Source organism: Epinephelus lanceolatus, chromosome 6, assembly GCF_041903045.1.
Source record: "Epinephelus lanceolatus isolate andai-2023 chromosome 6, ASM4190304v1, whole genome shotgun sequence".
Lineage (NCBI taxonomy): Eukaryota > Metazoa > Chordata > Actinopteri > Perciformes > Serranidae > Epinephelus > Epinephelus lanceolatus.
In genome coordinates, this window is record NC_135739.1 from 23,306,559 (window position 1) to 23,329,297 (window position 22,739).

A 22,739-nucleotide genomic window follows, 5' to 3' on the forward strand; every position below is an offset into this window, starting at 1 on the left:
CACTCTACCAGTGGGTGAGGGGTAACGCTGCATGTGCGCTGCAGGGTCTTCCAGCAACACAGAGCTGCCCGTGGATGCCTGTCTGTAAATCATGCCAGGGAAAAATGAATCCGCGAACCCACGCGCGTATCGGCCGATGCCGATACAAATAAAAAAACTCAAATATCGGCCCGATATATCGGCCGGCCGATGTATCGGTCTATCCTTACACCTTTTCCTGGATTAATTTGATTGTAAGAATCATCCTTTTACCACCATACCTCCACATTTTACAACACTAGCACCCTGTGCACACTTCACCCTCCTTCCTTCACTCTCCCTCTACCTCACAAAACAGCCTGTTGGTTGCTGTTTTTCTTGAGGCAGTTCCAGTCTAATCGGAAAACTGTTTGACTTTCTTTTCCAGGGCTAAAAATGGTCGTACTGTTGCAGCAAGTGAATAACTCACGTGGGTGACGAGAAGGTAGTTTTAATAGCCACAAGTAGGTTTGCACCTGCAGGCTTTTCCAACATAACCCTGCCTCACCTTTGTGCATATATACACATTCACACATGAGAGCGACCCAGTTCAACCACAGTCTCCTGTTGACTGCTGAAGAGTATGAAGAGCCAGGGTGGAGGTTTATTGTTCCTTGTCATTCAGGGGATTTTAATTTATCATCATGTAGTCACAAGGGAAGTTTTATGAACTTCATTTTGTTTCTGCCAGATCAAACGGCTGACGCTCGAATCAGCAAACAAACCAACAAAAAGGAGAGCAAACCAGTGACCACATGTACAGACCTCCTTGACTTGTCTGATAGCCGACGTATGATGTCACCGTGCATTTGTGGAAACTCAAATACCCACAAGATTAATTTCTCCCCACACACATTGAATGTCACATAAAGTTGTAATCTGTTTGGAAGCTTTCTGAGAGGTCAGCTGCAAAGTGTGTGTGAGTTCAACTCGATGGAAATTGTGAGTCGTTCCGCCTCCAACCGGGGTGAGTGTAGTGGCTCCTGCAGTTTGGAAAACAATGGTTCAACTGGTGGAGGGTAATTTTGTGAAGAGATACTTGCAGTGTATCTTTTGTTTGGTTGGACAAGCATTAGTTTTGAGTGCTGGAGAGGAGAGCAGAGTTTTAACCCCCACTGTTTGTCCTGCACTGAAAAACTGTGAAGGCACTTTTTTTATTCCTAGAGCAAATCATGAAGTTATTGCCTTATTTTTACACCAAACATGTTCCTTAACTTAACTATTTTATTGCAGAAGAGCCTACCTCCATTTATAGGTAGCCTGAATGTGCACGTGTTTAGTGCTTGTACTGTAGCGCCTGCCTACATTTCACCTCTTGGCAATTTGACAGTTCAACACAAAGGGGGGGATGGAGAGTCAGGTTTGGGATGGGGCATGTGTGTGTTGGGGGTTGTAGTTTGGTTTGCAGCAGTGCCTGGAAACAAGGGAGCAGCTTATTTTCCACAGATAGCTGACCTGCCTGAACTTACAGGGGACACATTCCAGGAGCCCTGAATGGCTGTGATTGTGGGACGTCCCGGGCTGTGCAGACGGGTCTGCGCCAGCTCTGTTTTTGGGCTGGACCACTGGCTCTGCCTCCTCCCTCTAATGTGTCTGCTCTGTCTCTCTGGCTCTTGTTTTTTGTTTATCCCTAACTGGGCTGTTAATGCTCTCCCTCTATGCCTCTAAACTGCTGATGCAATTTTGCGCTTCACATTCACACCATTGTCTTTTCGAGTTTAATTAATCAAGGGAGAAGACTCAGTTCATAGACTAAACTCTCTTTGCTTATAAATTGGGGTGAAAGTTTTGGTGTTGAGCAATCACTTGCACTGGAGTATGCCTTTAATGATGTGTCCTGGAACTTCTCTCATAGTGCTCATTAACAGTTTCCAATGATAGCGCTCCATTCCTGTAGAGGCAGGGCAAAAATAACGTCCTCATTTTGGGATGGTGCAGTGAATGTGTTTGATTTTAAAACATGTCAAGTTTGTTATATTGCCTAAATAAATTTTCAAAGATCCAAAGAGGCCAGCGGTGTGAGGCAAAGTGGTTGAATAAGTTAGCACAGCAGGACCCACCCTGTTATCTCAGCAAGATGTGGTCAGGGGATCACTTCCAATTAGAATGGACCTGCCAAAGCAAGTAAACAACCGAGCTCCTGGCATCCTACCATAACTAACTGAGTTTGTGCTGGAAGCAAGGCCATCGAATCAGCCATAGAGTATGTTGCAGGCTGTTCCAGGAATGAGGATGGCGTGTGTAAACTGTTGGTGTTTGTTGTCTTTTCCGAAATGGTCTCTGCACAGAACAGGTTAGAACCCTCTTTCGAGTGGTTGCAGCACGTTAGGTATGCACTGACTCATTGGTCCAGTCTGCACTTTGTACATGGAGAAGAGAGTGGGCTATGCTGAGCTGAGAGATTGTGTAATGTTCTGGTGTGTGTGGTGTAACTTTGGATTATAATTGGAGAATTTATTCAATCAAGAATATTACCAGAAATATGCAAAGTTAGCATGTCTGGTAAGGACAACTGACCATCAGAGATTTCAGAGTGGTCTGTAGTGTTAAGAGGGTATTTATGTTACTCTTACACTAGTCTAATGAGAGGCAGAAAGTTACACAAAAAACACAGACTTATCTTAAACCTTAGCCAGGCTAGCTGCAGGACTAATGTTTCTATGGAAACAATCAGTGAAGAAGAGAAAAGTATGGCTCATAATTTGTGGTTTGGTAACAATGTTGTGGAGTGAGAAGGGAAAGTTTTCAGACACCACAGTAATCTGATTGTCCTTGTTATCGGTGTTAGACGTCTGACGACCCCAGAGTTGTTTTGCTTTTTTTTTTTTTTTTTTTAAATCAATATTTTGTTGGATGATGGAAACAGCAATTACAAATGAAAGTGTCTGCTCCGTACAGCAGCAGCAGAGTCGTTGTACAGAGTAGTAAGAGTCAGATTTCACTTGTGACGAGAGAAAAGTGATTGAGTTGATAAAACGATTGTGGATTTATTGTCTAAGCAAAAAGAAAAAGCACCTATTTGGCAATACTTTGGAGTTAAAACCCAACGCCAATAAGGAATCTGATACGTCAGCGAGGGAAAAAGAGTTGGTTTCATCGGCTGAGAACGTGGAAGTGTGTAGCTTGCTGCCTCCTTTAACAGCACACTGTGGCTCCTCCTCCTGGTTTGATTCCTTACTGCAATAATTCAAACTGATCCACTGTAACAAATAAAAATGACTGTTTTGTTTTATAGATGCGTTTTTGATGAACGTTAGCAGTAGTGCTAATCTCACTCACTTGTAAACTCTTTGCCAGTTAACTGCTTTTAATGTGAAGCTGCACGATCAGAAGTTTGCATTAGTAGTAACTTTGACAGTGGTCTGATATTTAGCATCATAAGCCCCTTGTCCACCGCAGGAACTTTTCTCATTTACCTGGGATTTTGAAAAAACCTTGGCGCGTTTCCACCAAAATTACCCGTGGAAAAAACTTTCCCTCAACCCTAGACTTCCCCTGAAAAAAGTACCTAGTATGGGGATAGGACTTTTCAGATTCCCCTTTGCATCCTTATTGTTAGTAGCTTTTGTTTGTCCGTGGAGCCTATCGTCCTCAACCACAGCATCCCAGCTCTACGACTGCTGGAGTGAGTGGAGCTGAGCGGTTCGACACGGTTTGTCAGTTAGCCTTGATTTTTTTAGCTTAATTTAAGCAGAATTCATGGCAGATTAGTTATACTTCAGATAGTCAAGGCCGAGCTCCAGCTTTGAGCAGCAGATAGCTTTAGATGTCTATCTGAAGTTTGACTCTTAGTTTCATCTAAGCCATCATCAAAGTCTTTTTAAATCCAGTTTGATTTGTTGGTTCACAGACATCAAACATTGCCCAGTTCTAATTTCTCAGATGTACGTTTTTGCTGCTTTTCCCTGTCATATGTGATAGTGAACTGAACATCTTTTGATTTTGGACATTTGGCCAGAAAAACAAGCAATCTGAAGACATTATCTTGGTGTTTAAGAAATTTTGATTGACATTGTTCATTATTTTCTGACATATTATAGAGAAAGTAATTGGTAGTAAAACAATCTTTAGTTACAGGCCTAGCGCTCACCATGAAAAAAAATGATGCAAGTCGTTTTCATACAACAGCAGCATGTTAGTGTTGAAGTTCATCCAAACTGAGCACTTGCAGCCTATAGCGCACTCTCTGGATGTTTGGGTGCTGGTGTTGGTGCTGACCTAATAATGCAGCATGGAGCACACCACGGAGGGTGATATATTAAAGGACTTAAATCTGTTTGAATTTCCTGGCAATAAGATGTTTAAGTGACAAATGTGGTGTTCCAGAGTTTCCTCAGAGGTCAGCTGGCGTATTTCCAATTTTGTCACCTCTCACCCTGTTGGTTTACAGTAAAGTCAGATATTCTGATACAGAATAGAGGAAGTGAAAGAGAGAAAGCAACTGCTGTGCAGAGCTGGGCCCATCTCAGTTTGTCTAATGCTAATGATGAGCAATATTAAATCACAAAGTGCAGGGGGTTAAAAATATATTTCAGAGCAAGTACAACACAATAGGAAGAGGGCAGACAAAAGAAGATGCAAATCAATAGGGGTAAATGAAGTGGTTAGGTGATTCAGCATTTCTAGCACAATGCCTTTTTGTAGGCTTTTAAAGCTGACCGCAGATCAGAGCTTCGTCTTCAGGCACGGAGGAGAGGATTTGACAGGAAGTCTGTGGGATATAAATGTCTTCAGCTTTAAATAAGTTAACCAGTTGCTGGAGAAAATGTGGAGCTCTGTGCATCACAGCCGTTCAGTCTCCCAGAGTGGGAAGCAAGGGCTGAACAACAGGGTTACGGTGCCTGGGCCCCCCCGGAGCCCGAGATGACTGAATAGTGAGTAATGAGGATGTGTGGAAAGCATGGCAGGCAGCTGCATTTGAGTCATCCATCCTCTCTCTGTGCTCTCGCTCGCTTTCAATGGGTGTCGTCTACTGATCTGGCTCATTGGTGCCTGTGACTGTTCATCTGTTCTCTAGTCCTGTGTGTGTGTGTGTGTGTTGTGGTATGACAGTGTGGGATTGGTTGAGAGAGTTGAAGAGAGGCTCCAAGAGTGAATAAGAGTTTTTAGGGGGTGCTCATGTTTGGCTTCTTCTCGGCGTCTCTAGGGTCTGGGAGCTTTTTTTTTTTCTTCAGTGTCTTTTTCATTTACCATTCACTGCCTGCACCGCTTTTTTTTTTTCTGTCTGTCCCAAACTTGTTCTGAAAGGGTTGTCTGTGGGTACTTCCTACTACTACACATAGTGAAACAAATCACATCAAGGATGGCAAATAATTGAGTATAGTTTTTGCTGCTTTGAATTTATGAACTTTTCCTCAACTGAGAAGCAAAGAAGAGTAGATTGTGATACTAAAACCAAACTGGTAATAAATGTTTGAGGCTAATATCATTAATCATATTATAGAGTTTCAGATAATCCTACAGTGAGATATTGGCTGATATTAAATAAGCACTTAGCATTAAAAACAGTTTTTAATAAGGACCTTTTGAATTTAATTATTGAAGAATTATGATCAATAGGCCTGTCATAATGATTATGTTACTGACTTATCGAGGTCAGAAAAAATGATCAAGGTCATGTCCATTTATGGTATGATATTGATCTTGTGTTTACATGCGTGTTTGTTTACACGAGAATGTCACCAATATTTAGCCAACATGATGCCAGAATTCACAGCCGCTAAGCATAGTGAACATGCTGATTGTTATTTAGATTTTAATGTTTTTTCACATTCCAATTCCAATTTTCTAAATAATCTTAAGAATTAAAAGTTCATAGCTCATTAAAAAGGGGCACTTGCATTATTAGCAGGGTTGCTAATTAGCACCAGTCATCGGCCAAAAGCTGGTGAAATACACTGCCGGATTTGCTTCACTCACCAGTAAAAAAAATCAGTGTAATGTATTGAGTGACTGGTAGATAATTGAATCCACGAACCACAGTTGTAGGTGGACAAAAAAATTCATTTCCAACCCTGGTTATTATGCTATTATATTGAAATTGTATCAGTGGCATGAAATTGTCGTAAAATAATATTGTTTATCGCAATTATTTTCGTCCCCCAAATGTAGTTGTCATGACAGGCCTAATGAACAAAAATGAAACAGAAATTAAGCAGTATATTGGTTGGATTATTTGTTAATTCCATGAAATTGTGAAACATCTTCATAAAGCCAGAGATGACGCCTACAGGTTACCAAAAGTCAAAAACTAATTCGTCTTTCTGTCATATCACACAGAAATGCAGCAAATCCCTATAATTGAGAAGCTGTAACTTCGGATAATTTTGCAGTCTTGTATAAAGAATGACCAAAATAATGAATAGACATAACATTTCGTATCAGTATCTGCAGTCTTACAGATTCATATTTTTACTTAATCTGTCAGTCTTGTCAAGTTGTGTAGCGGTGGTTTTACTCTCGTGTTTCCTCTTTCCTCCTCTTCACAAGTTCTCAACAAGTGAACATGAGCACAACTCCAAAGGCCAACTAAGGTCATATCTGCTCTGCAACTTCAATCTAACATCCATGCAGGCAATGCAAATTCTTCACAGTGCTTTTTTTTCTGTTTTCAGCTGAGAGAAGCGCAGGTTTTGCAAGAACCTACGTTTCCTGCTTCGCTTTGATGTCCGCTTTCATATTCTGTCAAACGCTTCCTCTGTTGTCTTCTTCCTCTTCTCTTTCTCAAGTCAACTTCGTCTCGAGTGTCTCCTCTCGCCGGCATTGAACCGCTCTCTATCCCCACCACCACCTCCAGCGACTTACACCAAGCAGGTTTTCTTGCAAGGAAACGGACGTGAGTCATTGTGGCTGGGTAGACTGATAACGGTGTATTCACTCATCCAAAACAGCGGCGCCGAACAGATGGCACCTTAACTGATAACCAAATCAGGTTTTATTTGTCATAAGTGCCTGAAATTGTCCTCTTTTTCACCCAGAGACGCTGTCCAGATTATATCATTTATCTCCTGGCTGCCAATAAATTTCCTTGTGTAATTATGTGATTATATCTTAGTGTATGTTACTGCTACCACTTATGAAATAATTCTTTTCATAACTCTCTGTTGATTGCGTCATGCTGTGAATCAGACCGTGATCACTTGATTGCTTTAACGCAGAACACTGAAATCTCTAAAAACCCGATTTGTCATTGTGATAATCAGAGACACTGTCAGTCTTGTGTAGCCTTTTAAGAAGCAGCTAACCATCATCAGGCATGTCGACCTTCTGGTTCACACTATGGTGAGGTGTGATGACCGGTTCGTTCTGAACTTTCGCACTTTCATGTCCTGGTATTCCTCATCTGAGTCAGCCTCTAAGTTTAACATGTTAAAACACCCCCCCCCCCCCGCCCCCCATTCTTATCTGTCTAGCTGTGAAAGAGGAACAAAGGTATACATTTACATCACATGTTGACTGCAGTGGTACACTTTTAGTCACAGTTTGGTCTTTTGTGTTGTGCTGACAATAAATATTAATTGAATATTTAATCTATCAACCATCTTTTTGATTTTTATATTCATTACTCAAGCTTTGCAGTGTCGCCGTGTGCTGTTCTGCCACCCTCGGCTTCAAGGTCAGCAAAAAAAACTCCACGCCAAACAATGGAAAATATTCCTTCGCTGTCACTGAATGCACCTCAGTCAGCATAGCAGCTGAAACCAAGAAAAGCAGTGCAATGGCATTTTATCATTGAACCAGGATTGCAACGTAAATGATTGACAGTGTGACAACTCATTAGATGTTCGTTTTATCGGTGTGTGAGGCCACCAAAGACTCTTAAGTGGAAACGTTTCATATTTGATAGGATGGCACTCTTCAGTCAGACAGTTCACACAAATGCATCAGTAATTCATTCAATCATTCTCAATCATTCATAGTAAAAGAGTACTTATACTTTTGATAATTACCCATATTTTGCATTTCTACATTACATTTACTCCAGTAAAACTTTCCTCTTTTTCTCTTTCTCAGTATTGCTAACAGATGATAAAAGGGTTAAGACATTGGCAGAAACACAGGAGTCAGGAGGTGAACGGGGTGTTATAAACAAACTGGAGGATTTCTTCAGATGAAAAAAGAACATCCAGCAAAGCAGAACTGCTTCAAAATGTCCAACCCGTCAAAGATGTCAGGTGTTTTTTAAGGCGTCCTGAATTGTTAACATGAGCATATATGTACTGAGGAATCATATTTAGAAATGAGTAACAGACTGTACAGCGATTAACATGATAAAGCGCCTAGGCCCTCTCTCTGTGATATCCTTTTCTCCCATACAAAGACATGTAGAAGAAACCTTGGCACTGTGCGCTTCCTGTACTCGAATAACCTTTAGATCTAGGGAAGTTTACCTTGGGCAATGAATGTAATTACCACAAGACACACCCAGTGTGCGGTATGTGAAAGGATTGGTTGTTATGTGTCACAGGAATCTGCTGGAGCTTTACATGCACAGAGATATGAATGCCCAGGCAACCAGCAATACAACAGCTGGGACGACCTTGGATTGAAGCCAGAGTATGGTATTGAACAGTTGCAATAACACTTCCGTGGTTAGAAGTGTGGCTCCTCTGGGATCATGTATGATAAACTGAGGGAGTTTATGGTAATGTAATGTTTTTTGATAGACAAGTATAAATGAAAACCACCTGCCTTACCAAAAGCCAAGAAAGAGCCAAGAAACTGGCTCATTTTACCACTTAAGGCTGATTTATGATTGTGCATAGGCTCTACACAACTGGCTTATGCTGTTGTGAGCCTTTATACCTATTGAGGTCAGCAAAAATGATCAAGGTCATGTCTATATTTTGTATTATATTGGTTTTTATGCAGCTGTGTTGAGTTTCTTTGAAGTGCTGCAAAGCTTGCTTGACCAAAACCACATCTAAAACACACCCAAAACACGGCTTAATAGTGACAACATTAGCAGAAGTCCAAATTTCGGCTCCATTATAACTCACAAGGTTTATGGACAGAACAGTTGTCTTTTGCTTGAGACTTTACCCCCCACAAATACACCATGCTAATATTATTAGCATAAGCCTATGACATTTTACATTGCATAAATTTGCTTAGCAGCAAAGTGGAGTTTTCTTACATGAAGCCGAGAACAACAGCAGTGTTTAACCAAGTAGGGCTGCCACGATTAGTCGACTAATCAATGACTAATCGACTATTAAAATAATCGGTGACTATTTTAGTAGTCGACTAATCAGTTTGAGTCATTTTTCATAGAAAAGTACTATAAAAGTACCCCAAAATACTCTTACTGCAGCTTCTTACGTTCAGATATTGACAGCTTTACACACTCTCCCGTGACAGTGAACTAAAACCCTTTGGCTTGAGTATGAAAAAAAGACATGAGATGATATAATTTTGGGGTTTGGGCGAGACAGACCAACATTTTCCAACATTTTAACGCATTTTTCGATGAAATGATTAGTCGACTAATCGAAGAAATAATCGACAGATTAGTCGACAATGAAAATAATCGTTAGTGGCAGCCCTATAACCAGTACTTTTCTTTTTAACTTCACCAGGAATCAGCCGTATGTTTTATCAGTTGCCTGCCCTTTCTGCTCAACCCCAGGCAAAGTCACTGGAGAGTGACAGGCTCAGTATTGTTATACAGCAGCTGACAAGCAGAGACAGAAACAGCCAGTGTGGCAAAGTTCACTTGGCCAGCGCCACGCTTCAGGAACCAATTCTACACTTTATTTAACCGGCAGAGTCAATGAACTTGAGCCGGGCTAAGTGAAATTGAGCAGATAGGGTGGCTTTGTAGCTCCAGGCTTATGCTATCAGCTGCCACCCAGCTGAATGAGCCACGACGGATCCTGAATTATACTGACTCATCTGTACTCATGGTAACAATTATGTGTAACCCAAGCAGAAATTAACACTCTCTGCTTACGAGAATGCGCATATCAGTGTGACATATTTTCACGCGTTTTCACTGACTTTACATGTTTGCCAGACTTTGCTGAGGCGTTCAAGCCTGCCTTTAACATAGCTAAAGCTTGAGCTGTGATCTGTCTTGCAGAGGTTTTTGAAGCTGAGTCATTAAAATCCTAACAAACCTCTCTTCTTTGCCCTCCGTGCTGTAGCCTCCCATAGGAGAGTGGGAGGGGTGGTGGTTAGCTGCACAGCTGGGACTTTGCCTGACTCGCGTATGGTTGCAGGCTGGGACCCATGCAGAGGGTCACGTCCCTCTTTGCCACTGAGCCTCTTCCCCTCTCTCCCACGGCATCCCCTAATCACTACATTATGAGAAGAGCTCCTCCAGCCGCTGGGTCACGTCTCATCCTTCTGCCCAGTTTATTCAGCCTCTCCTTGAATCAAACTTCAGCCGAAAAGTTTTACATAAGTGATTTGAACAAGGAGACAGTTTTGTATGCATAGTCATGTGTTGAGGGATAAGGTCTGCTCAACTCTGTGTGCATTCAGCAACATCAAAGAGTTGGTTGCAGGAATAAACGACTTTAGGAAAGCAACCCACAGCTCAAAATCCAGCGTTTGCATCATGTTTGGTCTTTTGTGCCGTGAAGCTTGTCCTTTTTTTTGTAGTTGACACTAAGAGGTTGTTTTAAAATGGTTTTAATTTTAAAGGGAGGAAATTTAATTTGTGTGCGCTCCATTGAAAGCAGAAGCTTTCTTCAAGTGACCGCAGGGAGCATAGAGTGTTCATTCAGGCCCATGCAGCAGTTTAAAGTCCGGGTAAAGCAAAAATAAATATATTTAATGAGTTTGTTACACCACAGAAAAATGTGTTACTAAGCAGCCATTTTTGAATGATTAAAAAAGTTTCCAAGTTTATAAACGTATGTTTAAAATCATCAAAAAATAGACACTATTCTTTGCACCGAGACGCTTGGGTGTGTCCGCTGCATACGCTAAAGCAACGCTTACTGGCAGGAAAGCTGCACTGCAGTGGCTGCTCCATCTAGCAGCTATATTGGACATGTACAGCAATACATGTTTAAGGCACCAGCCTGAAAAATGATCTAGTTCTTCTGTCACAACAGAATGCTAAATTGTATTTAGCAATAACAGTAAAACTCAATGCTAAGGGTGGCTCCATAGTGTCATTGAACAAGCCTTTAGCCCCACCCAAAAAATCATTGACAAAAAAATGGTGATAAACAGTTCAAAGATCACAATTCAGTAATATGTAGTTCTCAGTCTTTTTACGTGTTTTCAACATGTCTTTCCAAACATGTATAATGCACATTTTGCTTTACCCTGACTTTAAAGAAGTATTTCACTGCTGGAATTTTGGTCTTTTCATAAAACTGAGCTGTCTATACAGGAGACAGATGCAAATACTTTTGACATTGGTGCTACATTTTCTCATAAGAGAAAACAGGGAAAAAAGCCAGTGGCATTTGCATTTGCTCAAGAGGTAGAAAACCTATGAATACCAGAATGCACTGCACCACACCGGATCAATAAACGCCCCCGCTGGTGGATGACACACAGGATCACACAGGAAACTAGATTGCGGCCAGCTGGTAACAAATTATCTCGAATTACAGTTACAGATAAAATGTGTCTGAAAACATTTTAGGTGAAAAATATGCAACGCCTTAGTTTCATATTTGATTAGCACTTTCTAGTTTTATCACTTGATCTCAGTTTTTTCAGTTTACATATAATTTACAAAACAGGAACCAGCATGGCGCCCACTTCCTGTTCACAAATTCTCTTATTACAGCCAAACAGTGCACTAAAATATGTTTCTGAGGACATTTTAGGCAAGAAAAAGGCAATACAATAATAGAATTTAAGTTTATATTTCATTAGCACTGCCTACTTCTAATGTCCATGGTGCTGGGCATATGAAAATGTGGAAGTACTATGTATAGAGCTGGCAAAAATCTTAGCTGAGAGATGAACAGGGAGATCTGGGTGCTGATGAGATGGAGGGAAGGTTACCATTTCATTTACATATGCTGCTCACATTGTTATGATACAAAGCTGGTTGAAAATTGGCAAAGTATCCCTTTAAGGATTAAATAAGTTTAAAGGCAAATCTCCCTGGTGACTCTATTCGTCATCTGTTGTGCCATGGTAGTTAACCAGTCAGAGCACAGAGATTTTAAAGGGCACTCTTGTTTTTAATAACCTTCTGGTCCACAACAGGGTGTTGGAACATCACCAAATCCTTATGGTTATGTCATTGTTATATCACATGTAATAAAATAGTTTTTGAATGACCGTTTTGTCTTTTAAAAACATTTGTCATCACCTATAAAATTATGCAATCTCCTGAACCTTAGATACGGCTGCAAGTGGTTCAGCATGTTTGACTTGACGGGCTCTTTATGTGCAATAAAGAGTTGAGAAACTAACAAAGCTTCTCTACTGACAGAAGTTCTGGCTGCTAAATCCCTTGTCAAGCACACATCATGGGACCAGGGAATGGCCTCTCAGATCTGACAGTATAGTGTGACTCTGCTTCAGGCAACTGGCCTGACATGACACCCATTTTTTGGCAAATGTTAGCAGGGTGGTTACTCAGTCTATAAGGTGCTCTGGCACATTGTTTGATAGCACTTTCATCCAGATTATCACACTTTGCTATGCAGTGGTTTTGCTCTGCTGTAGGAACGAAAAACGTCATTAACTGCAAAGAAATCGGTCCAGAATGTAGTAAATGTTTCAGTTAAATATGCCACTTAATAATATATACATCTTACAGTTGCCAGATAAAATACTGCCTTTATTACAGTTAAATCTACCTGATACAGTCTCAGCTCTAAAGCATTTTTTATAGTGAACAGTTTTCTACATATCTAGTCATGCAAATAGACACGGGCAACCTATTTTACTTTGATGGGTGGGATCAGTAATGACCTCACTCACCCAGCCTGTCATGAATTTGGATTTGGAAGGAGTCACAAATGGTGGACAAGCTGTGGCCTGAGCTGGAGTCACTGCAGGGCTTCTCTGAATAGCAAAAACAACCCAGTCCAGAGAAATTTGCTCTAAAATAGGGTCAAATGCAGTCATGTGCATATCAGTCAAATTGTAAGATAAGTGCTCCCTAAATGAACGCCCGAGGGGTGCATGTGAGTTCCCATCACGCTTCCTGCCAAATCTTGCCGGGGGCTGTAGGTCAACCAGGATGTTTATCAATTAGCATACTTACCTGACAACATTGTGCCTTTACCTTTTCACACACTGAGGAGCTAATTTGACTGTAGTTGCTTAAATATTTGCTCCCAGCAGCGATGCAAGGTCTGACAGCTCAGCTAGGTTAAATGTGTTAAGGTTGCAACGTGACAGGACGTGAACTGTGCTGTGTAAAGACGAATTTAATGTGATCGTAATCATGATTCGGATTTATGTGCAATGTGACAACTAATGATTATTTTTGTTTGCGATTTGTCGTTATTTTGTTTTTAATTGCTGTGTCAGAAAATAGTGAAAAATTCCCATGCCAAGGTGATGTCGCACAGATGTGTTGTTTTACCCCACCAACGGTCCAAAACCAGTGTTTCCCCTATAACTATACAGACCAACAGGAACCCCCGCCAGGCCAAAAAAATATCTTTTTTTAATGCCAAAAATAACACCAAATATCCAGTGTTTCCACATATTCCTTTTGTAGCACTGCTGTGTGCTGCTGAAAGTCTGAGAATGAGGCAAGTGTGATGGGCCTTTAAAGTGACCTTTATAGCACAGAAAAGCACACTCTTCTTCTTTAATCCTGCACTTCCTGCTGCACAGGGTGAGGTCACTAAAGGGCATTCATGTGAGGTGAAGCCCACACCTCCCTAATTTCCCTAACTTTTCCCTGTCTCCACTTCCATCATTTTTAAATTGCTGCTTGTCACTCAGCTATTCTCACGATATATCACTGCTTGTCTCCTCTCTGCCTGATAAGCTCGTCATGCATATAAAAGTCTCCTCGTCCCTATAAAACCAGGTATTTTGGCTTGTTCTGAAAGCCGAGCTCATAGCTGCTGTCTTAGGTTGTTTGTGAGCTCTTTAAACTTGCAGTGTCTAAATACCTCACCAGCGCATGAGGAAACTCAGAAGGTCCTGAGCTGCTGTTTGTGGGGTGTGGCGCAGATAAATCTGTCATGGGCTCAGATATAGAAACTTGGCTGTAAATCAACCTCGCACTGATACAGGAGTGGATGTGTAACCCCACTTTTCTAGTTTCGTAAATGAATTCCTTTCTCCCGCCTGCTTTTGTTTTTTGCTTCTCCAGGGCCTCATTTATAGTGAAACTGTCCTCTTTAAGATTTTGTAGACCACCCCTGCTTCTAGTGTAGGACGAGTCCCTCAAACAAAGTTTAACAGATAGGGTGCAGACAGAAGAGTAACTGGCATGAACTTGAGTGTACGTTTGTTCCATTTGTGAGCTGTCACGTGACATCTCACCTTGTTTCTCTGTTCGTTTGTTGCTTTTACTTGAAATACATGCTCTCTTTTTCAATTTATCGAAAAGCTTTGACTTTAATTTGCCTATTAAAGTGTCCAATGCAGAATGGTGTGGAGCAAATGTCACAAGTGAGAGTGTTGTGTCCTCGAAATACATGTGGTCATACGTATTAAAAATGTATGCAGTCATGGCACTTCCAGAGTTTAAAGAAAATAGTCTAGATCAGACTTCACAAAGTGCTTCATGATGAAAGACCAAAGACATAGGATCAAGACATAAAATACAGACATTATATGACTAAGAAAAACAACAGAGATAAAAACAATTGAATCAAACTAGAAAAGGCTGAACTCTCTGGAGAAAACTTCCACGTGCTTGCTTCTGCAGTTGACCTGTTGAATGAAGTGTCATTTGAAAGCAAAGTGCAGAAAGGAGTTGAAATGTCAGCTCAAGTGCAGCCCTTAAGGCTCAGACACACCAAACCGACATCTGGTGTCGATGGAGGCCTGTGTCTTGTCTGAAATGTTGCACTCCAGCACACCTTTAAGACCTCAAACCATTTCTGCTAAAATGCTCAATAGCTAAAAACTAATCCTAAATAGTTAGTTTCAATCTGACGCTCTCTTGACTTAAGCTGTTTGTTTGCTTTCCTCACTACTGTTTCTCTTCTCGTGCACTGAGCTGGACTTCCAATCAGAGTAATAAAAAAATACCCATAGTCTAATATTATAGAAACATTTCCACTTAAGTTAAGCTTATTAGACTATTTTTAAACTCAGACATCCGGGACTGAGATTTGTGGTCAGGTTATATCATTAACATCCTGTGCTAGCAATTACCTGAATGCTGATGAATATTTGATGCAGTTTGAAATTTTATCTCCCCTGTTTGGAGTTCACTTTCTACCCTAAGCAGTCTGAGTAGTTGTAGCGTTCTCGTATGAATGCATAAACATTAATTGCTAATGGGATGCGACTTAGTTAACTTCCTGTCTAAATCATCCCTGATCAGTGGTGACAAACACTCTGAATTATTTTTGTTTAAAACATTTTTATCCTGATACATTTGAAGAGACTGCCAGAAATAATCCTCTTAACCACGGATGACTTGTGCAGATGTTACTGTCACAGCTTATAGCAGACCTGTTATTGAAACCAGATGTTGGTTTAGCACTGAGATGTTTAAGTTAAGGTTATTATTTGATACAGGATGGATGTGGAGTGATTGGCTGTGATGCAACGCGTCAGTGACGTTATGCAACAAGGTTTTAGACCTGGAAAAATATGCCCATAATGCGCTTGGTGTTGCTTCATCATGTCATTTCAACAAAGAGTTTGGCAATCTGGATTGAATCATCATTTCCTCCAACCTCCTAGTGTGGTTCAGGATCCTCCTCTGCTCTCATTCACAATCTCTTTCCCCGTCGAAGCACCTCTCTCTCTCTCTTTCTCCCTCCCAGCGTACACGTTTCCCTTCCTTTACTCATGTTTCTCTTGTCTCTGTTTCCTCCCCCATTAAAATGCAGGAACCCATCCACTGCTTTCTACCAGGCTTTCCGGCCTAGCAGATTACGGGGGTCAAAGCCTGTCAACGATAGGTATGAGCTCGGGTTTGTTTACATGTGTGTGTGTGGCCTGGACTGGCTGACTAAACCAGACCCTGCACCCCTTTAACTCTGCACACCTTGCAAGAAAATGTCCATTTTGACTTGTTGATAGAGTCTTGAAGTGTTGTTAGCAAGGTCAAGTCAATTTCCAGAGTTTTGACTGTGTGCGATTTTTGTTTTAAGCAAATTATACTTTGATTGGACTTGTTTTGTTTGCACGTTACCCTTGTATGTTATTTAGGTTCCCACCTGACCGCAGCTGCATCAAGTCTTTAGACCAACAGTATAATTTTTACCCTTCAATGTAAAGAAAATGTATAAAAGCAAAATTATAGTTTGCTTACATTAGTTCTTGGGTTTAAGATTTCCTGTCGTGATGGACGAGCCCAGGTTCAAGAACCACTAACTCCAAAATGATTTCATGAGACTCGGTTTAAGTGGAGAGATTCAGTACGAAAGTTATTTAAACAGCAAGCAAGTAAACAGCTTCATTTCAGATAGAGAGACAAAACAAAGAATAAGTGCCTCATTATATTTAAAATGCTGAGTCATACACACTTCTGCTGTCTGGGTTAAAACGCCAGAGGAAAAAACTCACTGTACTGAAAAATAGTCACATGAAGATTGTATGTATTGTCAAGAACATTCTGCTATCAGCGGCTTCGTCGCTGCAGCACTGCAAGTACTGGACTAAATAAATGACTTGTTAAGGTGGACATTTGAGCAGCCGCAAGTGTGTAACGCATGAAGAAGGCATGGCACTGTAGGAAGCGTCTGGATGCATTTTATGACACTTTCTCTGACACATTGAGCGTCTACCTTCTGTCGGGTCACAAGGATCTAGTGCTCAGGTTTCTCTTGCCCCTCCGACATGTGCAGCGCAGTGCCAGGGGGTTTCAGCACTGCAAATAGCATATCACAGTGAGGTAACATGACAGAGGTTGTGCTGTGTTACATCATATTCTCCGAAGTCTGTTTTGTATTCTCAGATGAGAAGCTGGTGATGACTGACTTGGAGTCATTGACTCAGGGAAGTAGAAAACTTTATACATGGAGAAATGATTAGTAAAATAATGGATAAGGTCTTTAACAGAAAATTAATTTGTGACAATTGTAGTAATTTTTCAAGCCAACTAGCTTGCACAAGTGAGTTAAGCGTGGCTTTAGTAGATTACAGTTGGCTTTTTTAATGTTTTTATAGACTTGAGAGATAATCGAGAAAAAAATAGTTTGATTTCTCCGTAATAAAAATAGTTTTTTTAGTGTAAATTTACCCTATAAATTAAAGGTGCCATCCAGACAGGGGCTGACATTCACTGCTACACAATGATAACAATACCGAGAAAATACTGCTGCAAAATTAAATTTCATTTGATAGCCAACATTAATCAGTGTCTCCAGGGAAACCGTCTTTATCACTGCATGGACTTCAGAGATCAGAAGCCAATCTGACAACTATAAAAAATGAATCACTTTATGACTTCTGGGTCATAAAAGTTTCGACATTGGCCAAAAATTGAACCAAAAAAAAAAAGGATTTTTACATGTAATTTAATGGGTGTAACTCAGTTTTGGATAACTGGCATTGTTAAATTCTTTGTTTCCTTCTTTAAATCCACTATTAGTCTTTGTGTTCTCTCTTTAATGGCTACCTGGATATGTATGAAGTATCTGTAGGCAACTGGACAATATTATGGTATTAGAAGGGCTCTGGTTTCTGTTTGTAGTCTGAGTAGCACCGACCAATCACGTTTGAGAGGGCTTTTGGTTGCCAGCAGGTATAGACTAATCTCTGCCCTACTGTGAAGATGACGTTTGTATTTTTTTACTATTAAAAACAGGTAAAATCTTCATTGTGCCCCTCTGTTGCTCTCTCTGTTGCACTCATAGTGAGAGGGCTAATTGTTAGCATCACACAGCTAACGTTGCCTCACATTTATTAACAGGTTTAACGACAGAGTTGAGCTGTTTTGGTGTCGGTGTTAGTTTGTTGGGACCAATAAATGGCTCTGTGTCAGATGTTAGCTGCTGCTGTTGTGTTGCCTCATGCTAACCAAGCAGATGTTGTATTGAGTGGAAGGACAGCGGCTCTGGACTCCGGAGACGGTCCATCAGTGCTGCATCTACCTTGTGTAACGGCAGCATCAGAAAATTTGCTGATTTTACTTTTGCTAAATTTGAATTCATGATTTAATCAGCTAATTGAAGCCAGGTTGTTCAAGAAATGAATTGCAAATTGCACTTTGTTCAGTTGTTGGCCAATTTACATCCCTATTCTTCTGATTTTTTTTTTTTTGGTGAGTACTCCAGTACTCCATAATAATTTAATGCAAGTACTCGAATATGGAAGTTACTTAAAATGCCCATCCCTATGAAGAGTGAAAGAGGAATCTCTGAACCCATTAGCTGTTGTCTGACCACGATTTAGCTTTTTATTGTCTTTTTATGAGCTTTTTACAAGTTAATCTACATTCATATGCAAATATCTGTCTTCAGAGATCAGCTGAAATGTTGTCTGGGCCTGTCTCTAGTTGCTAATGGATCTGTAAACAGTCATCAGCACATGGAAGAGGAGGTCTTGGCCCAGATATCTGCTGGCTACGCCTTAACCCTGGCTGTTACCCCGAGAGGCTGTATCATCATTAGACCAATAGCTGATGGGTTCCAATACTGGTCTTTGTGGGCTTCACATTTTTTGTTATCAAACAGAGTGCACTGATATTTGGACATGTCTGAGGTTTGTTTATGATTCAGAACACACTGTGTGGTTTTGGAGCAAAGGAGCGCTTCTTAATCTCACAGCAGTCAAACTGAGTTATCAGTGGATTATTAATTATTCTCAGACATGTGAGCACCTGTCAAGTAACGTCAGCACTATAGGCAAATGAATACCTGTTGGTTTTGATTTGGGAGTAAATATGTCCGTGGTTTGCATTAGTCACGACCACTTTTTGTTCCCATGTGCCGTCTCCTGGAGACCGTTTGAGTTCTTGACTCTCTGCCATCGATATTTAATTGACTGCCAACAAACAGTGGCAAACAAACTTTGCAGTTAAGGTGGCAGCATATTTATGTTGAACATGTGGTTGTCTTGTCAGGTCATGAAATTGAAATATGATGATGGCTGATCAAAAAACTCCGGAGGCATCACTTCCCAGTTTGGATCCAAGGATGCCAAGATTCTTTGTGTCATATCAGAAAAATGAGTCAATTTTTATGCTTACATAATAGGACAAATTTTGGCCTAATGGGATGTGTGTGATATCCGTTTTAGTTTAAGGATTCACTCAATAAATTCTTCTAAGTCTTTCAGCAATTAACAAATACCTCTTCAACCCGTGGTTGCTCCTGGGTCAAAAACTGGCAGCTCACCCTAAATGAATCCCATGATCAAATTTTATATTTGGCAGTGCTTGAAATAAAAAACGCTGCTCTAAGGAAGCTGATGCTAATGTATGTTCAATTTGTTTGTGCCACTGTGGTTGATATTGAGGGAAGCAGTTCCGTTTTTTCGTTTTACATAGCACCCAATAATGTAATCATTTTCTGAAAATGTAATAACACCAAAATATGTAATACAGTTTGTGCTTAATCTGATCAAAAATGTAATAAAACCCAATGATGTCAAAACTTAATGTAATAAAATGCCCTGACTGATATTGTAATAACATTACAAAAGTATTTTAGTGTAACTAAAGTGAAGTCACATATCTAACCCTAACACAAAGTGCATATTAAAGCTGCATTGGTGTAACGACAAGTCACTGTTAAAATATCTCTAGTTAATAGTTAAATCTGAAATAGATACATAAGAACAGAAAAACCAAACTCCCCTCTACCTTCTTCCCACTTATTGTTACCCTCCCAAAACTATTCAGGAAGTCCTGTTGTGCTGTAAGATATTTCTAATGTTTATCTTTGGGTGTGTAAACTCCCCTCTGACCATGCAGAAATTTCACAAGATCGAGCACTAGCTGCAGTCACATGGACAATATTTTCAAAACCTTTGATTTCCGCAATAGGTCGCACTCACTGTGAAGTGTCTAATCTGCTGGAAATATGACGGAAGAAGAAAAGTTTTTTTTTTTCTGAGTTCATTGAGAAAATTCAATTCATTGAATAGTGTAGAAGAAGAAGCTGTTCTGCCTGCTAATACAATAATGTAGTAAGTTATATAAGGTTATTTTCTGTAGCAACAAATTACAGATGTCCCATAAACACCTCACATGCAGACTACATGAGGCTGCTGTTTCAAAATCAAAGAATACATTTATTGATCAGATCACTCACAAAAAATGTAGCACTAAAGCACTATTTAAAAAAAAAAGAACAATTTTCTTCGATGCTCGTAGAAACAGCTGCTGTGCTGTGTCATGTTTGGTGCATGTACCTGCTACGTCACCTAATGTTTTGTTACGTGTAATGTGATAGGGATTTTAGTTTAATGCATCTTTGCCTGATACCCCCTGCCATCTGTTGTAAATTTCGAATTCTACATAAAGCATAGATTTTACATTTCCAAACATGCAATCAGTGTCAAATGTTGGTGTTTTCAGTGGGCTAACATGACACACAGCAGTATTATACGTTTGGTATACTTATACACGTTAGATTTGTGAGGGAAAAATAAAGCAAAACCTTTTTTACATAATTACATTAACCGTCAGAGTTACTACACCATCAGTTTTTTTTTTTTTTATAGAAAAAATGGACTGACCTGAAACGTGATATCTGTAAAAATCAATATATTACAATGAGTCAAGACATTTTATGTAATAACATTTTCAGGCGTTATTACAGTTAGGAAATTGTGACATTATTGCTTTGTACATTTCCATTGTTGTTTCCCAGTTGTGATCAAAGAGCAATTAATCCTGTCTTATTTGATTTAATTAACGTAGATCACTGCATGATAAAATACATAAACATCCTCGTTTATCTACACTCCCATGGCCTGTTACAGCTGTTGGCAACCAAACAAAGAAGATTATAGTGGAATAAAGGAGATGTTAACTGTCATGAGTCCAGAGTAAGCAAGCTGGTCCAGATGGGACATGGATGTTAATGTAAAAAAACAGTAGCAGTTGAGCAAGTGTGCAGCGTCGCGGCTGGCAAAAGATTCAATGCTTTTGTTTGTTCTCCTTCCAGCTCATGTTTGCCTGTGGGCCCTGTGATTAACAGTGCAGTTTTATTCAAAACTTTCCAACTAACCGCAGATAAACCTCATGGCGTCGCCTCATTCCTCATCCCTTTGTCCTGAGCTAGCTTCCCTGCAAGGTCGGACTTGTTGGAAGTGAAGGAGGGGGATTGCACGTAAACAGTCTGAGGGCATAAAGGAGCATTCCTGAAAATGATTGCCTTGTGAAAAATGTAAAAACCTCAGCTATGCGGCTTGCCCACACATCACTTCTACTTTTTGCACAACCTGCTGTGGTGTATTACGCAAGTTTGTACTGCATTGTTGTCATAAATACATGGTTACCTGTTAACCTTTTCAATTCCATAACTGCTGTGGCATTATGGGCTCAAGTAAGAGTGAAAAAGAGCTTGTTAATATTGCTCAGAATACATTTCCAAACCAGGGGTTATACTGTATTGCACCATTTGGAAACTGACAGGGCTGAGCAGAAGATTATATCAATAGTAAGGTTGAATAAATACTGAGAGAAAACATGCTTTTGTCAACATTTGGACACCGATTCAAAGTAGGGGAAAAAAAGGTGCAAATTTACTTGTACAGGTAAAATCAGGGCCAAAATTTTGACTTGTAACTTAGTTAGGTTTCACAGTTTTCTGCTAAAACAAATGTTTAAAAAAGCAGTTTTTGTATTTCAAAACTATTCTTTGTTTTATTTTATTATTTTTGTTTATTAGATTGAATTATTTTTTATTTATTTTTAATATTATTATTCTTAAATTTAATTGTTGATTTAATATTTTTAGTGGCTAACTTGCTAAAATCCTCTGGTTCCACCCTCTCAGATGTAATTATTTCCTGGTTTCCTGTCTTTTATCATAGTACACTGGATATCTTTTATGTTTTGGACTGTTTGTTAGACAAAAGAAAACATTTGAAGATGTCACCTTCTGCTTTGATGGGCATATTTCACTGTTTCCTGACATTTATAACCAAAACAATTACCTGAAATTAAAGTTTGAGCCCCACAGGATATATTTTTCTACCTATATCCATTCTTGAATTTTCCAATCAGTGTTTTTTTAAAGGATTAAAGGCTGATATATAATTATAGGTTTTGAAATGATTTCTGATTGTCCCTTTACAAGGTTAAAATATATTATTGTCCCTTACTTGACCCCATACAGCTCTACTTAAATCCCCTCTCGCTAACAGCCCGACAAGCAAGAGATTAATGTATTTTATCCTAACTGAATTAAAAGTTACACGCTGCATTGGTAAACATTCCAGGAAAGCAATTTGTTGTTCGGCTGAATGGAATCATTGTGAGGCTGCGATTGGTCCCGATTAAAGCAGCAGCAGCCCTTTTACAGCCCTCAGTCCACAATGATCAACTTTATGATCGCGGACAATAAAGCAAAGACAGATTTATATTCTGACTGAGCAGACCTGATCGGCGGCCCCACTTAGTCACAGAGAGTTATTTGATGCAGACCAGGTATGCAGCTACTGTTTATGACACAGAAACAAACATTGCATTATGGGTG

At 40.0% G+C, this 22,739-nt stretch overlaps 1 protein-coding gene across 2 annotated transcripts in view; it reads left to right on the forward strand.

Annotated features, from left to right (window-relative positions):
- Positions 1 to 22,739, forward strand: part of tsc22d2 (TSC22 domain family 2) — a 39,835-nt gene that overhangs the window by 5,358 nt on the left and 11,738 nt on the right. Inside the window, exon 2 of one of the 2 annotated variants that reach the window (XM_033621820.2) lies at positions 15,975 to 16,046. The exons of the other annotated variant lie outside the window; for it this stretch is intronic. Coding sequence (XP_033477711.2) covers positions 15,975 to 16,046 — 72 coding nt within the window. The remainder of the gene's footprint in view (positions 1 to 15,974; positions 16,047 to 22,739) is intronic. 2 annotated transcript variants of the gene reach the window in all.